This window comes from Sparus aurata, chromosome 9 (assembly GCF_900880675.1).
Source record: "Sparus aurata chromosome 9, fSpaAur1.1, whole genome shotgun sequence".
Lineage (NCBI taxonomy): Eukaryota > Metazoa > Chordata > Actinopteri > Spariformes > Sparidae > Sparus > Sparus aurata.
In genome coordinates this window covers 13,186,173-13,199,773 of record NC_044195.1, presented here as the reverse complement: position 1 = coordinate 13,199,773, position 13,601 = coordinate 13,186,173, and the positions used below count along the sequence as shown (strand labels likewise).

The 13,601-nt window shown below is 40.8% G+C and overlaps 2 protein-coding genes across 3 annotated transcripts in view; both read right to left on the bottom strand.

Moving 5' to 3' along the window:
• The window catches only part of LOC115588632 (cyclic AMP receptor-like protein A), a 51,900-nt gene extending 45,878 nt beyond the window's left edge, over positions 1 to 6,022 (bottom strand). For both annotated transcript variants that reach the window (XM_030429341.1, XM_030429342.1), the window contains exons 1-3: positions 5,838 to 6,022; positions 2,131 to 2,183; positions 505 to 559 (exon numbers count right to left, since the gene is read on the bottom strand). In XM_030429341.1, the coding sequence (XP_030285201.1) occupies positions 505 to 559; positions 2,131 to 2,183; positions 5,838 to 5,918 (189 nt within the window). In that variant the 5' untranslated portion in view covers positions 5,919 to 6,022. The remainder of the gene's footprint in view (positions 1 to 504; positions 560 to 2,130; positions 2,184 to 5,837) is intronic.
• A 2,894-nt stretch (positions 6,023 to 8,916) lies between these two features.
• On the bottom strand, positions 8,917 to 11,032 carry LOC115587427 (mid1-interacting protein 1A-like). The gene is made up of 2 exons (XM_030427230.1): positions 10,881 to 11,032; positions 8,917 to 10,653 (listed from the first exon to the last, which is right to left on the bottom strand). Exon 2 carries the CDS (start codon positions 10,296 to 10,298, stop codon positions 9,792 to 9,794), a length of 507 nt encoding a protein of 168 aa, XP_030283090.1. The 5' UTR covers positions 10,299 to 10,653; positions 10,881 to 11,032; the 3' UTR covers positions 8,917 to 9,791.
• Positions 11,033 to 13,601: the final 2,569 nt, after the last annotated feature.

Sequence of the window (13,601 nt, the reverse complement as noted above, 5' to 3'; positions counted from 1 at the left end):
GGAGGTGAGGCCACTCTGTGCGACCTGGTCCAGAGGTAATAGGATCCATCAGAGCCACACGTTAAGCTGTCATTTTCCTCAAAGTAGCAGGAGACAACGTGGAGCGCTGTTAAACCTGACAGACTTGCTGGACTGGCTTCAAAAACACCACACAAGCCGCACACTCGGAAAAAAAAAACCCATCCTTTTGGATAAAAGAAAACCCATTTATGTGGAGAAAAAATTAAAAAGAAATCTAACTAATATTATTCAGAGTATAGTCAGACCTAAAGTTGAACGCAAACCTCTTCAATTGGCGAGGAGAAAAGGCACAAGACGACAGTCATTATCACATAACGACCACGAGTCAATTAACGCCACAATTGATTCATCTGTGCATTTTAATTGGGTTCAATTATGCCAAGATATGCCGTGGCTAATTGAACATATTTCCGGGGGCACTGAAGCAAACAGAAGAAAAATATAGAGAATCAACTCGTACTGTACATTGCAGCGCAAATTTACCTGAGCCAAAGAGTGATACCTGCGAAGCAGCCAGATCACAAACAGCATGAAAAGGCTGTGGGGAGAGAAGAAAGACAACAGTGAGATGTTTCTCACTAACTGCGGAGCCAACGGTTTGAGCAGCGGAGGCCAACTGCTGTACTAACGATGATATACAGTCTTACTGCACATAAATACATCATAACAAGTCCAGCACACATCCCTGCAGGCTCTCTTGTAACCTTTACTCTCACTGCTGATATTCTTCAGCTCGTTGTAGGATCACTGACCATTAGAGCAATGCGGTTTAGACTGAAACTAATGAAACCCACATTAGTGTCAGAAAACCTGCCAAAGACCTGCTCAGCAACAACTGATGGAGTGGGGTACCCGGCCAAAAAGCAACCGCCACGGCTAAATGTTGAGGCCCAAATGTTACGGCGCTGTTCATCAAATAGCCGCTTACATGTCACCGACCAAATCACAACCGACAATTTAGAAACATAAGGAAACCACCGATGTCTTCTTAAAAATTATAAATACATTTTCCCAGAAGACATTGTGTTCCCAAGTGATTCACCGTGATCTAAAGTTTGTTAATAAAAATTATTGTTCAAGTAAACTGATATATTGTATTATAGTCTACAGCCCTGCAACTGGGTTTAATTTAATTTAATTTAATTAAAAAACAACATCTTTGATAATCATCTACAGCCATAATGCTGCAGTTATGTAAACAGTACCACTTTTTATGAATTGATAAAGGCTTAAAGGAAAAGTTCACCCAAAAATTAAAAGAATTCTGTTTAATATCTCCTCAGCCCCATGCTCATAAAAAGTCAGGTGAAGTTTTGTAGAGTACAAAACATTTCTGGAGCCTCACAACAAAACAGTGTGGCAGCATTCTGCTAAACTGAACTAGATGGGGACTTAAAAAAATGGCTCAGCTCATCCGTCATAATCCAAGTCTCCAGACGAATAAATAGATTCGCTGTTGCTACTAAACTAAAACCGTTAGCGCACACCCTTTCTGAAGTCCAACCACACATCAAGGGTGTAAATATCGTCTTTTCAAATTAAACTGGTATCTCGAGGCTTTTTGGAGACTTGGATTACACTGGATGAGCTGTATGGAGCCATTTTAAAGTTTGGTTTTTTTACGTTTTAAAGTCCCCATCTACTTCAGTTTTTTTAGGAGAATGCCGCAACACTGTTTTGCTGTGAAGCTCCAGAAATGTTATTTCGACAACAAAACTAAACCCAACTTTTCATCGGCATGGGGTTAAGCAGATGATGACTGAACTTTAATTTATGGGTACTTACCTTTGAGCGACTTTCATTTAATTGTAAATACATATCTGACATACAGGGTGTGACAAATACAACAACAATGTAAACAGCAGCCTCAAAATTTTCCACAGGGTTAGGCAAGGCCTCAACAAAAGCCCCACACACACCTATATCTATTACAATCTCGATTGTTAAGACGATAATCAAAGATTTCTTGATGTATGTGACTCACGCTGACAAATGTATTGTATTTACTTATCAGTGCATCTGTGTAGCCACAAACAGTTCAACTATTGGGGAGGGAAATAAGAGACTAGGGGCTCATTTGAGAAAGAAATAAGTTGAAGAAATATTTACCATCCTACTAAGGAGAAGGTTCCTGTGGCTCGTTTTACAGTTAAAATCACCACCTGTGAATCAGAAACATATGCATTACTGACTCGCCGTGTTGTTTTTGTTTGGAGAGGAGCACTGTGCAAACTTATTGAGAAGTGCAATGCAAATACTGTCGTGCCATCATTATAATTACAGGCTTGGAAATTACTGGGTTGACAAGACTGCCATTTGTTCGAGCGTGTCTTTTGTGTGTTTGTACATGTGTGTGCAAGCATGTCTAAAGGAAGCACAATAAAAAGGAGCCCGCACAACCCAAGCAGCATCAGAAGTGTGCACATTTACAATGAACAGACACCTAAGACGGCTAAGGTGACAATGAATGTCACCTTCTCGTTGCATTTGACCCATTTTAACAAGCAATAAAACACAGAGGGCTGTCAAATGACTGCTGAGTGAAATAAAACCCAGAGAGGCGGGCGTGTTAACAGAGCTAAAACCGGAAACTCAACATAGTTTGTGCAGAGCGACATTCAAGCTGAAACTGAGCGAAAGGAATGAGAGACGAGGCATCTCTGCTGTTATCTTTCGCACACAATATCGTACATCTGTTGCCTCGGAGCAGTCGTTGCAAAAGCCTATGATCAGTCTGATAACTAGTATTGCCACTGCTAAAACACTGAGGTGTTGTGTTGTCCTACATAGAAAATGGGGTCATCCGTTGCAAAAAAAAACCTAGAAAATTTTGTTTTTTTTATGAAATCTGTGGAGAAGGAGGTTACAAATTTTCCAGTAATTTGTTTTGCAGTAATGTAAACTTCTAAACTTGGATTGCGGAGACAGAAAGGATTTGACTCACCTGAGAGAGAGAGAGAGAGAGAGAGAGAGAGAGAGAGAGAGAGAGAGAGGGAGAGAGAGAGAGAGAGAGAGAGAGAGAGAGAGAGAGGCCTTATACCAGTTTATTACTGCTTTAATTACGTCTGAATGATGGCTCCCAACATGGAACTGCAGGAGGGTTAAAAAGCTGTTTCATTAACGAATAGTGCATGAGTGATCATGCTTTTTGAGTTAATTATGCTATTCTGGGGATGGATTTTTCGCCCCATCATATGCAAGTCCCACAAACATCTGAATCGTGGTCATACTGAGCAAATACATCTACAGAGTCACACTCTTAATTTACATTCCTGCTAAATTATATTAAAGAAAGAGTCGTAAAACTTTGATCAAGATGGTCGAATCATATCAATAAAGATCTGACTGTTTACTTTGTGTCAAGCAATTAGGGCTGCAAATAACAATTATTTACGAATTAATCATCTGGCCCGTAAAATGTCAGAAAATAGTTTTCAAAAATGATTTGAAAAATCTAATTTCCAGAGACCTTATAATGTTTTCTTGTTTGGCCAACACTCGAAAACATTAATATACTTAATTTGTAATCACATTAGATACAACATGCAGTATACTGTATCTATATAATCAAGAAGCTGGAACTGGGAAATGTTATTTTATTATGCTTGAAAAATGACTTAAACTGTTCATCCATCTAACATATTGCTTATTATTTTTTTCTGTTGATTTACTAAAGAATTAATGATTAAGAATTGAGCTTTGAGCAACTTACTAAACAGCATCATTTATGAACTATGAAGTTTTGAAACAACCTGCTGTAACACATTCCATTAACTTCCATTAACTCAATGGAACTGAGCAGAATTGAATGTCCCCAAATAACATCCCAAATAGTACAAGCAGGTCCAGTATACATCCAAAATTGTTAAACTAGGCCTATATAGCATTAATCTTTCTGGAGAGTTATGAACCAAACTGAAACTGGGAGAGCTGGTTTGGTCGATGTGGGCCATCTGTTTCTGGGTAAGTCACGCAGTCTACAGGACACTGATCAATTGCTTACAATTATGAGCATTTGCTTGCCGGTAAAGGAGACATTTGGGCTCGAGGCAAGACAGCATTACTCCAGCATTCCTCCCTTGATATAGGTAGATGAAGAGAGGGTACTATAACCTGGAACTTCTTCAATGTAAGAATTTACTGAGTTCTTTCACATATATAAACGTAAAACTAAGAGAATTTGAGCTCTGGACTGTTGGTTGGAGAAAATAAGTGAACCGCTATGGGGCTTTGGGGAACTCTGATAAAGACTTTTCACATTTCTTTTTACATTTTATATATATCGTGAAAATAATTAGAGGGGCTAATTGATAATGAAAATAATCATAACTTGCTGCCCTTGAGCTCGGTGGTATTATATTGTATTGTACTATTTTAAGTGTGTGCGTGGTGTGAACAAAATAACAGGAACAATTTACAGTAAACCCCAATCATAACAAGAACATCGCAAACCACTGCATCACATTCGTTTGGTTGATACTTTTCGTCAAAAGCAGCTCACAGTAAGCGCATTCAAACATCCACTGTAACAAGAGCGAGATGTCATCAAGTACATCATCCCTCCCAAACAAAGAGTGTGTTCTGTGCTAATAATGACAAGTAGGACAGAAAAGTTATGGGGGCTAAACACGAGGCGGGCAGCGGCATTCTGCATGAGCTGCAGAGGCGGACAGAGGGGCTTCAGCAAGGAAGGAGATGCAGTATTCTGGGCGGGAGGTGACAAACACCTGAACCTGAGTAACCTCTCTGGTGAGGGAGGGCCAGCCCTCCTAACAATGTGCAGGAGGAAGCTACATGAGCAGGTTACTGCCGTTCAAACCAAGGCCATAGAAATGACATAGTAGTCAAAACACCATGAGCTTCACATTGTTAGTATTTATTGCCAAGTCACTGAGTATGACAATTGTATATAGGTGTACGATTACTTTAGTAAATAGTAGATTTTACAGTTTTACATAAGTATTATCAGCTTAAAGTACCTAAGGAGAATGATGATGATGATGATGATGATGATGGTTTGTGTTATGTTACTGGATTAACCTAGCATTATTGTTGATCAATTAACATGTTATTAAGATTACAATGTTGCACACGGCTGGATAATAAGGGCTTTATATATACACTGCTGGATGGTTTTAATGTGTAATAATGCATTGTATTTTGTGAAATGACCACCAATTTTGTGTGCAAAAAGTACAAAGTATCCATAGAAATAAATATTCAAATACTTCATTGAAGTACACGCCCTTCAAAAACGAAGTTAGGTACTTTCTACCACTGTTGTTGTTGTGCCACTCTCCTTTCCACCCAGCTCACATGTGAAACAGGTTCACTATCATTTCAAGATAGGAAACTGTTAAGCTTTACTTATCTGTAGCCCTCTGCTTCATAACACACCTACTCATTTCTGATGTCTCACAGTCCAAAATAACGAACGAACCGAAAATAGCTTTAGTTATCGTGCACGTTTGTTAGATACTGGCCGGTAAAGCTGGTTTTATGCGCTGTTTTAAATAGCCGCGATGTCACGTAAATACTCGACAGGCCAGTTAAAATAACACTTAGCATTAGGTAGATAGCTTGTTTGATAACTGACAGCTCAGTTGTACCGATACAGTTTAGCCTCGGGAAACATGCGGGTGTCGGACCTCCTTTCACCAATTTATCAATCAATAAACAGGCAGATCCAGTAAATATTGACCACACCTAGCAAAGCCCTCAAGTCATCTGTCTGTGAAACGTTGATGTAACGTTAGCTAACTAGCCAATTAGCTAAAAAGCTATAAACTGAGTTTGCGGTGAAGTTGGCTACTTACGCATCGATAGTCGTCTGGATCAGTGTTAAAAAGTACGCAGCTTGAATTGTTGCTCATTGACTTTAGATTTTCACTGTCCATTTCGAGGCAAATATGAATTGGAGATAATTTCGTTCCAATGTGTTTTTATTTTGCTGGAGCCTGTCTATTACTTCCTGTTTCTACGGTGCGGACAAAGGGACAAACAGCACAACCGGCCGCTCTGAATCAAGGGTCGTCAAAGGGTCGGTGGTGTGTTGAGACTTTGACTTGTACATGATTAAAGCTCGACCTTATAAGGTTTCTGTTTAATTAATATCTCTTTCATGATATTTAGACGTGAGGAAAATCAAATTCCAAAAGTTACATGGTTGTTAAGCATCAGTCAGGGGTGTAATGTGAATGAAAAATATTTACTCAAGTAGCCTACTGTTCCTTTTTTTGTTTTATTTAAGAAATCAAATTTCTACTACTTTATGTTGTGGTCCACTATCTCTCAGAGGGGCGTGTTGTCCTTTATATCCCACATCTATCTGACTACTTTACAGATGCAGTTTAAAATAGAAAACACAGAGTCCATCAAATGTAATGCATTGTTGCAGATTAAATTCACAGCAGTATGTGAGGTGGATGAAACAATGTTTCTCACACATCAGTGCATCAGAATTATTTTTATTGTTAATGTGTCCATATATCCACATTTTAATGCTGAAAATGTAAATACATTTTGTTTTCTGATCATAATTACCTTCTTTCAGGTCAGAAAAACATTTTGCATGCACATTTACTTGAAATTGGGTATTTTTATACTTTGCTATTGCGCAATAGTTGTATGTTCAAGTGTAAAACATCAAAATAATTCAACCACCACTAATATCAGGAAATCAACTTTCCTGTGAAACTCTGGTCAAAAACTGCAAAGAAAATAAAATAAATAAATAAATAAAATTCCTTGTGTTCACTCCTGTCATTATTGATCTCATTATCAGAAACACAAAAGGCCTCATTATAGCCTCAGGAGGAAGTTCTGTCTCATTCTTGTTAGGCTACACCAGCAATGTTTTGAGACTGACACTCTTTATCGGAGGGTGAGAGCACTTCTGTGATAGGTTACCCTCTGGCATTCACCAAGGTTAATGAGAAGGTTATCTCAGATGTTTTTAGATGCCAGCAACCTCATTTACCGTTGAATGCAGAAAGGCATGCTACCTTTGCCCCGAATGTTAACAGCAGTGGCCGCATTTCCTGTAAACAGCCTGAATCTCAGAAAAGAAAGTATTTACACGGCGCTCTCTTTAAAGATGTGAGAGCAGCGTAGCTTACTTTGTAGACTTTACTTGGATGTCCAACAGTTTGTTTTATGTTCTCTTGAAGGAGACGAACAAGAAAATATTGGAATTATTTAAAAAAATATATATAATTTGAGGTATTGACTGAAAAGTGTCACAATTGTCCTCTCTTAAATACAACAATTGTTGGGATAAATCTTAAGATATATTACTGTTGCACTCTAGACATTGTCATTTAGTTGTAGGCTACATCTTAAATAACTTTAGTTTTATATGTCTACTATTGCATGCACATTGAGAACAATTAAAGCAATTTTCTGTTTCTTCTGCTGTTGTCTTTGCCTTAAAAAGAAGCACATTAACATCACCAAAAAGAGAATTTTGCATGTGCTCCCCTCATTGTGTCTGTGTGTGTGTGTGTGTGTGAGAGAGAGAGGGATCGAGAGAGGGAGAATGCCAGTGGAAAGTGGGTGTGTTGCACCCTATTGACCTATTGTGACACTGAAACTCCAGCTGCACCCATTTCTCTCGGTGGCCTTTGAGGCTGTCGCTTTCAGTTAGTCAAACAACAATGAAGGAAATCTGTGATTCCTTTTTTCCAAAAAGCAAAGTATTATGTAATACAACACATGCATGTGCTTGTGCATATATCGATCTTCCAGTGCATACTTGTTTAGTCATATGGATCTCCTGACTGCAGGATAATATATTGATTGTGTAAAGCTCTTCAAAATCAAACAGTACAATGCCTTTTTTATTATTCTATGATACAACCACTGCACTGTAGTCTGGAAAACATCCACTACACGCAATCATAGTAAGAAAAATGTATGCAAAAAAGTGGTAAATATGGCCTTACATGTATGTCCATTATATAAGAAAAAACACCCTTTCTCCTCAGGCTCTTTGTTTTCAGATTTCAGAGTTCAGGTGGGTCAAGGTGTTGTCACTTGAAGCTTAAGTGACAGCCAACATTCCTCAGCCTGCAGGCCATTTTCAATCACCCCTCCCCTTTACCACATCCGTGGTAGCATTACTGGTAGAAACTACGAGTAAGTAATGGTAAGAAATCTGATTTTTGTTTCGCCTCATGTGTTGATGCCAAAAATGCTACAGTGTCATAAGCTGTTGTTATATTCAACAGGGTTTGGTACTAATCCAGATGATCTAGAAAAAAAAAATTCTAATTATCCACTCCTGGAACAAAGCGTTTGGATGTTTTGGATGCAGTCATTAAACATTATCATGACTGAACTAAAACTTTTGAACAGCATCCAACCGACTCTGTTGGAAATTTAGCGCAAAGGACGAGGGAACAGAACCGAAGACTCTCGTTGGAATGCCTGCAATAAAATAGTCCTTCCATCCTGATGCTTTTAGTTTGGCATTTCTGCTTTACTTTTAGTTAGTGACAGCTGGGGAGAGACGGGACAGGCAGGGGGCAAAGAGGGAGAGGATGACACGCAGCGAAGGAGCCCAGGCTGAAATCATTAAAGCTACGCACTCTAAAAGGTGATCTACAGAGAAGATGCTTAAATTATTCCGTCCTATGTTTTCTTAGTTTACACTGTATGCCTCTGTCCTTTCAAATGTATGGTCAGCTGCTCACAGCTCAGACTTATTTCAGTAATTTAATCAAAACCAATTAACAACTGAGTCTGATTTCCTGAAGAGAAAACACTTTGTTGTCAACTTGATTCTTGATAGTTTGGAGTATAGTATGAGCAGGTGCATACTGTGTATACTGCATACTGTATTCTACGATGTAAAGCTTAATATTTAAAATAACAAACAATAGAGAACAAATGAAGTGAGTTTGTATAAAAGTTTTATTTTAGAAACAAATATCAGTACAAAAAAGAAATGGTGCAGAAGGTGCGTAGAAAAAGCTTCTTTTTGACAGGTGGACGTCTCCACTGACTGGCAAAACACACAGCAATAACAATGCGGCATCTTGTTGGGACCCCATTATTCTCTTATGCAGATGAGTTATTATCGGCTGGTTCTGGTTCACTGACCATGTAGGACATTAGGAGATCATAGGCGGTGCTAAACAGAGAGCATCTGCCTCCTTCCATGCAAGCACAATTTAAAGACAGAAGACAAGTGTTAGATAGGAGGACTGGTCGTACACAGACAAAATACACGTGAACACACTGACATCATTAGCATCACATGAAGGAAGCTAAGTCCTGTGTCAGTATCCCCCCCCCCCACTTTCAGTCAGAGGGAGGGCGGTTCAGATGACAGGTCCTGTAGTTCATGCAGTCCACTTCTTCTCCAACTTTGAAATAACATTTGGCTCTCAGACATACAGTGTGAGGTAATAAATACATTAAATATGGTTTAAATATGTGTCATCTGTGTCTCACCGCAGAGCGCATGTTGTGTACAACCCTTTTGGAGTGCAAAAATATAGGAGTTTTGACGTTAAATACACAACAGCTTTCCCTTTTCTAGGATCAACACATCTACAGTAAAATACCACAGAGTAGACCAACACCACGGAGGCCTGTAGAGAGAAATAAGCTGCCCTTTTCTCTACCATTCAAATGTTTGTCCGTAAATTTCATCAGTAGCAGCAGCAGCAGCGGTAGAAAGGCCTGTTGAGGAAAAGTCATTTCAGCCAGTGTAATAAAAAATTTATAAAAAAGTATGGCCTTTAAAGTTTCTGTGGCCTGGAAGATTACTGGCCCCATCCTCCGATGCCGATCTCCTTCTTGTAGCGCTTGGTGAGCGAGTTGGCCTGCACCGTGAGCTTGGACAGGACCCCTTGGAGCCCGGTCAGGTGGTACTGGAACTGCGCCTTCAGGTCCTCGTCCTCCTCCTCTTCGTCCTCCTCGGATGAAAACGACGCGGACGAGGAGGTGGACATGGACGAGTTCATGCGGGTAATCTTCATGCCCTCCTTGAGCCTCTCGTCGGCCGCGGCGCACCTGACGCCCCACTCGATGTCCCTGCGGATGGACTTGAGCAGCTGGTAGTAGCTGTACATGTCCCCCTCCTCGTCGTCGTCCGACTTCAGGGAGCCCATCATCTCCCTGTCCTCCTCCAGCGGGACGTCCCGCAGCAGGCTGGGCACCATGACGGTCTGGTCCATGTTGTTCACGGCGCCGATGAAGCGGTTCATGGCGTTGAAGAGGGAGTTTTTCTGGGTGGGGGTGGGCTCGAGCTCGAGCTGCATCGTCATCATCTTGGCGAGAGTTGTTTTTTGTCTTCACCCCTTCTCGAACACAAATGAAAGCGGAGTTTCTTGTCTCGTTTGTCTCTCCTCTGGCTCTGGGAGCGACCTGCTTTTATTCCGGGCTGATCGGCTTAAAGAAGCGTCTGCCTGTTTGTAATGCTGCGACAGGGATTGGCTGGGCTCTTTAATCTGGCGAGCAGCGCTTGTAGGTGCGTGTCCGTGCCCTTCTCTTGGTTTCCTGCTTTTGGAAAGACCGGTGCGCGTTATATAGCCACGGATCCAGGTGTTGTTTCTGCTTCGAGAGGCGGTTACACAACCTGTTTGGCAAGTTCTTCCGCTGCAGCTGTAACCGGAGCCCGGTGACCTGTAATAGCACCAGCGCAGATGAGATGTTTGGTGAGTTTTCAAAAAGAGGGAGTGTCTCCGAATTGACAGTCAAGAGGTTTCATGCAACACCACAAGAGTTCAGCAGGAAGAAAAACCACAGCTAGGATTTATCAAATGAACACGCTCATTGCTCTACCGCGCGCAATTACGCACGCCAGCTGCCGGTTCACCGACCAACACCGCCTCATCCAGGACTTAACTCACCGTCCAATGTGCTCTCCTGTGATGTATGATTTTGTCTTCCGGTAAAAAGCTATAACTAAAATATTACATCACCACTTCCCGCATTCTGTTTCGATGAGCCACGCAGCGAGACGTACAGGGTGAGGCCTGACCGAGCGGACCGGTTTCATGAATATTCATCCACCAAGCCATCGGCCCACTGTTCAGGCTTCCACCGAGCCAATCAGACGACCGTGTGCGCGCTCTGGGAGGCGGGACATGTCGATGTTCGACCAATGACGAGGCCAATGTAGAATGGAAAACAGAGGAAACACGTGGTCAAGCGCTGTTGCTTTTGAACAATTGGTTTAATTGACAAACAATCTGTCAGTGTAACTACCAGCGCACCAGTGTAGTAATACTAGATTACATAAGTAAAAGCCCTGCATGAGAAATAATTAGGTGATGGCACTAAAGTTGTGTATCACCAAAATATCCTTCAAGTATCAAAAGTAAAAGTGCAAGAGATTAAATTGCTCCTGATATTTTAAGTGATATAACTGGTCTAGTTATTAGTGAGACTATATATATGGGTTGTTTAATCATAGTCAAGCAAAAATATTTGCTGGTGCAGCCGGTTCAAGGGAAGTTAGTTTTGGTATTCACAAGATAAATCAGAGGGATCAGGGGATGATTGATGGGGAAAGAAGAATAACACTTTTCTGTTACATAAATGGACTCTTTGTTGTTATGTATAGGAGAGTTTTATGTCCTCATTGGTTAGGTTTATTCTGTCTGACATTGCCTTGACGCCATTCTGGACCCATTAATATCACACATGCTGATAATCTATAATGTTGTTCAGCAGATTTCTTTTTCATGTCTGAAGTGAGGGTCTCTACAGCTGTGAAGAGTCATAGCTGTGATGTCAACCAAACAAATAAATCGGCTCAAACTGACTTAAACATTTTGTAAGTGATACCATGTCAGTGGTTTAGAGGGGAAATGTCTCTTTGGTGGAAACTCTTACTCTGAAATGTGAAAAAACGGCTCCCAGAGGGTAAAAGAGCAACACTTTATTCTGTAAAGGGGTGAAGCTGAAGTATGGCGCAGCATGAAACTAACACCCAAGTCAAGTACAAGTACCTCAAAGCTGTACTTCAAGGCATGCTATGCGGATTTGCTGTTTGTCAACACCCCATGGAGACATGCAGTACGTGATTCTGGCGAAAGATTGCTGAGTCTTGTTCCCAGGTACCTGACGACCTGGGAACAAGACTCAACGATCAACAAACAACAGTCTTGTTCCAGATTTGCTGAGGCACAGAAACGTCTAGAATACAACAACAATTTAATAAGAGACGAAGAAAACACAGAGGGCAGTGTCACTGAAAGGCCACACTGAGAGGGATTCTTTTTATACATATGTCATTATTTTTGGTTAGTAAAATAATCCTGCAATTTATATATACCTTTAGGTACAGTAGTTAAGACACATCAGTTAGCACCCACCCCCAAATATCCTTATAGAAACAGTCCATCAACACCAACTCGATAAACTCAATTATAGTGATAAAATGGGGAATGAAAATGTCATTAAAGCACAGTAAATTCACTCTTTACTGAGCGCCACATTACTGGCCTGATTATCTCCCCTCACAGTAACGTAAGTCTAAGCTAGTCACTGACGAGCTTTTAAGATTACACTTAAAACCAAACTGTTACACCAGCCAGCCAGTTTCCGGCAGTGATGGTGGAGCTGATTTCCCCCAACTCTTGTAACTCTCCGTGCCTGGAAACAGGGGGACGCCCGCACAGAAATAGCCCACCGCTGGTAGTGCATGGAGGACGTGCACTGGTGGAGGAAGCGCAGTCTGAAATCCGAGCCTCCGTAAACACTTCTGGTCAGACTGGAAGCCACAGCAACATGTTTTTCACTGTTGGACCATCAACAAAAAGAAATGCACCTGTCTAGTGTTCAATCAAAAACATGTCTGACTGATTCATACTGAGTGAGGTTTAAAATAGATCCACGCTGCAGTAAGGGATAGACGCGTGATACGAAGACAGGGAAGGCAGGCTGGCATAGGAAGAAGAGCTGACTGATACTCCGTGCCCATGAGGAGTCGTCTATGAGCACAGTTTGTTCCAGATACCAGCCAATGAATCACTGTTCAAAAACTGTCGCTCTACAAGAATGGGGGGAATGCGAAACATGGATGGAAAAACCAGCTGGGTTAGTTTTCTCTCTCTGTCTCTGGCCCAGCCTACTTCCGTCTCCTCTTAGTTTATGTCTGGTGTCTTTATGCATTTATACCAGAAGTACTTGTCCTGGAGCCAGCTGTGAAAGACCTATTTGTTTGATTTGAATATTAAAAAGCAGCCTTTCTACGCTGTGATTATCAGGAGAATATGCTTGAAATATCAAATGTATTCACTCTGCAAGCAACCTGTCAATCGTCATTATTCTCATCACACACAATGTATTTAGATTAAAACAAGTAATTCATTAATATGTAAGCAGCATTTTAATGTTGCAGCTTGTTGAGGTCCCAAGGTGGATCAGATTTTAAAATTTTTGATCACATTGTTGGGAACGTTTTCCTCTGAAATTTAGTGCAAGTGTAAAGTGGCGTCAAATTGAAACACTCAAGTAGAAGTGCCTCTGAATTGCAGTACTTAAATGAGGTTAGTTACTGTGGTGGAAGCAGAGCTAAAAGATATCTACCGAAGTAAAATTAAGTAAACAAATGCAGTTGAAGC

Bases quoted from the DNA above. Each gene is read 5' to 3' on its own strand.
- LOC115587427 (XM_030427230.1), bottom strand. From the start codon at position 10,298: ATGATGACGATGCAGCTCGAGCTCGAGCCCACCCCCACCCAGAAAAAC.